Raw genomic sequence first — 3,095 nt, 5'->3', positions numbered from 1 at the left:
GCACGGTACACCATAGGACAGCGCATTACGCTACACCATAGGACAGCACAGTACACCACAGGACAGCGCATTACGCTACACCATAGGACAGCACAGTACACCATTAAGACAGCACAGTACACCATAGGACAGCACAATACACCATTAGGACAGCGCATTACGCTACACCATAGGACAGCACAGTACACCATGGGACAGCACAGTACACCATAGGACAGCACATTACGCTACACCATAGGACAGCACGGTACACCATAGGATAGCACATTACGCTACACCATAGGACAGCACATTACGCCACACCATAGGACAGCGCATTACGCTACACCATAGGACAGCACAGTACACCATAGGACAGTACATTACGCCACACCATAGGACAGCACAGTACAGTACGCTATTGGACAGCACATTACGCTACACCATAGGACAGCACAGTACACCATAGGACAGCACAGTACACCATAGGACAGCACAGTACAGTACGCTATTGGACAGCACATTACGTTACACCATAGGACAGCACAGTACAGTACGCAATAGGACAACACTGTACACTGCAGGGCAAATCAGGACACTGTATGAGAGCACAGTGTACGACAGCACAGTACACAAAAGAACAGCACAATTGACACACTATAGCGCAGCACACTATCGACAGCACAGTACACTATAGGACAGCACAACACACAATAGGAGAGCACAGTACACTGTTGGACAGTACAGTATGGGACAGTAGAACACACAGCAGGGCAACGTAGTACACCGTATCACAGCACAGTACACTACAGGACAGTACTGTACACTTCTGTAGCACAGTATTACAATACACTGTATGACAGTGCAGTAGAGTTCAGGACTGAGCAGCGAAAATGCAGCACCTGACAACGCGGCACAGTGGATACGGTAAAGTACATTACTGAACAGGATAGTGCGGTACAGTAGGCCCACAGTACAATGCAGTGCCGTGCGATGCCGCGCAGAACAAATACGGTACAGCTGACACGGTATATTACAGTATAGTTTAGTTCAGTCAGTATAGCATTGGAAAGAACATTACGGAACAGTGTAGTACAGTACAGTGCAGTACTGGGCATTACAGCACAGCACAGTGCAGCGCAGTACAGAACAGTACAGTATAGTGAAGTACAGCACTGCAAAGTACAGTGAAATGCCGCACATGTAGTGTAGTGGACACGGTACAGGACAGGACAGGACAGGACAGGACAGTGCAGAACAGTACAGTACAGTACAGTACAGTACATTGCAAGGCAGTACAGTAAAAAAAAAAAGTACACGGCAGTTAAACGCTTACGGAACACAGTACAGTACAGTACAGTACAGTACGGTGCAGTACAGTACAGTACACGACAGTTAAACACTTTACGGAATACAGTACAGTACACTACAGTACACTACTGTGCATTGCAAGGCAGTGCAGTAAAAAGTACACGACAGTTAAATACTTTACGGAATAATCCAGTTAATCCAGGTTTGTGTTGTGGTTTTTTTCCCTTTAAGCAGCAGAGTACAACACAGCACAGTGTAGGACAGCGCAATACAGCGCAGAAAAAAAAATACTGTGATACAACACTTTGCAGTACAGTACAACACAATTCCACACACTATAAGATAGTACAGTTCACAGTGCACCACCGACAGAGCAAGAAAAGATCCGATAAGAAAGGACAGCACAGAACTTGTAGTTCTACAAAGCTGATTTTAACTGCACGTGTCCATTCAGTTCAAACTTTTTTTTTTTTTTTTTTTTTCCCGTGTTCTGTGTTCTGTGTTCTGCACTGTTGGTTGTGTTCGCACTCTACACCTGTACACTGACATACGCGCAAGAGCGCGCCACACACACACACACACACACACACACACACACACACACACACACACACATACATATATATATATATATATATATATATATATATATATATATATATATATATACGCGCGCACACACACACACACACATGCATACATAATTATATACATACACACCAACACACGCCGGCGCGCGCGCACGCACAAATGCACTGACGTCTACACAAACATCAACTTAGAGGCACATACCTTCTTGCTATTCCTCTTCTTCCCCCTCCTCCCATCCTCTGCACCCCCTATTTTCACACACACACACACACACACACACACACACACACACACACACACACACACACACACACACAGACATAGACAGACAGACAGACAGACAGAGAGACAGGCAGACAGACAGACAGAGACAGACAGAGACAGAGACAGAAAGGCACAGAGACAGAGACAGACAGACAGACAGACACACACACACACACACAATGGGAGAGACAGAGATAGACAGACAGACAGACAGACCGTGGCAGACAGACAGAGAGACAGAGAGAGACACAGACAGACAGACAGACAAAGAGAGAGAGAGACACGGAGAGAGAGACAGAGAGAGAGAGACAGAGAGAGAGAGACAGTGGGAGAGACAGAGATAGACAGACCGTGGCAGACAGACAGAGAGAGAGAGAGACAGAGACAGACAGACATACAGAGAGAGAGAGAGAGAAGTTTACAGACAGACAGACAGAGAGAGAGGTTTACCTCATACGGGTGTCGGGACGATTCGGTCTGTAAGTGTTCTTTCTGTAATCCAAAGCCATGCCTGCCACGCACCCCAAGTCAGTCAGTTAAGCTAACTGTGTTACAGACCAACAATGATAATCCATGCAACACTCACGACGACGATGATTTAGCTAATCATTAATCATAACCTCCAACATATATACTCATGTGTGAGCTGAGACCGCCACAACTATTTCCAGACTCACGCTAGTGAAACAACGCTGAAAAATCGCATGTGTGTGAGTGTTTCTCTCTCTCTCTCTCTCTCAACCCGAAGTGTGTGTATGTGCTTTTTTGGGCAAGTCCAAATTGTGTTCTGAGAGTAGGGGTGACAGGGTTTGTGTAGCCGGCGTTCAGTTTGTGGTTTCGAAGCGGCTTTAATCTAATATACAGACCTATAAATGGGGAGTTTAGAATTCTGTTATTATTTTTCATGTTTTGATTGAAGAAGGTGACGGAGGACAGACGATTCAGTATGA

The 3,095-nt window shown here is 45.7% G+C and overlaps 1 protein-coding gene across 1 annotated transcript in view; it reads right to left on the bottom strand.

Moving 5' to 3' along the window:
- Positions 1-2,872, bottom strand: part of LOC143279744 (uncharacterized) — a 20,601-nt gene extending 17,729 nt beyond the window's left edge. The window contains exon 1 of the mRNA XM_076583872.1: positions 2,596-2,872. Coding sequence (XP_076439987.1) covers positions 2,596-2,654 — 59 coding nt within the window. The 5' untranslated portion in view covers positions 2,655-2,872. The remainder of the gene's footprint in view (positions 1-2,595) is intronic.
- Positions 2,873-3,095: the final 223 nt, after the last annotated feature.

This window comes from Babylonia areolata, chromosome 3 (genome assembly GCF_041734735.1).
Source record: "Babylonia areolata isolate BAREFJ2019XMU chromosome 3, ASM4173473v1, whole genome shotgun sequence".
Classification (NCBI taxonomy): domain Eukaryota; kingdom Metazoa; phylum Mollusca; class Gastropoda; order Neogastropoda; family Buccinidae; genus Babylonia; species Babylonia areolata.
The sequence above is the reverse complement of the archived record's forward strand: the minus strand, read 5'-3'. Positions and strand labels throughout refer to the sequence as shown.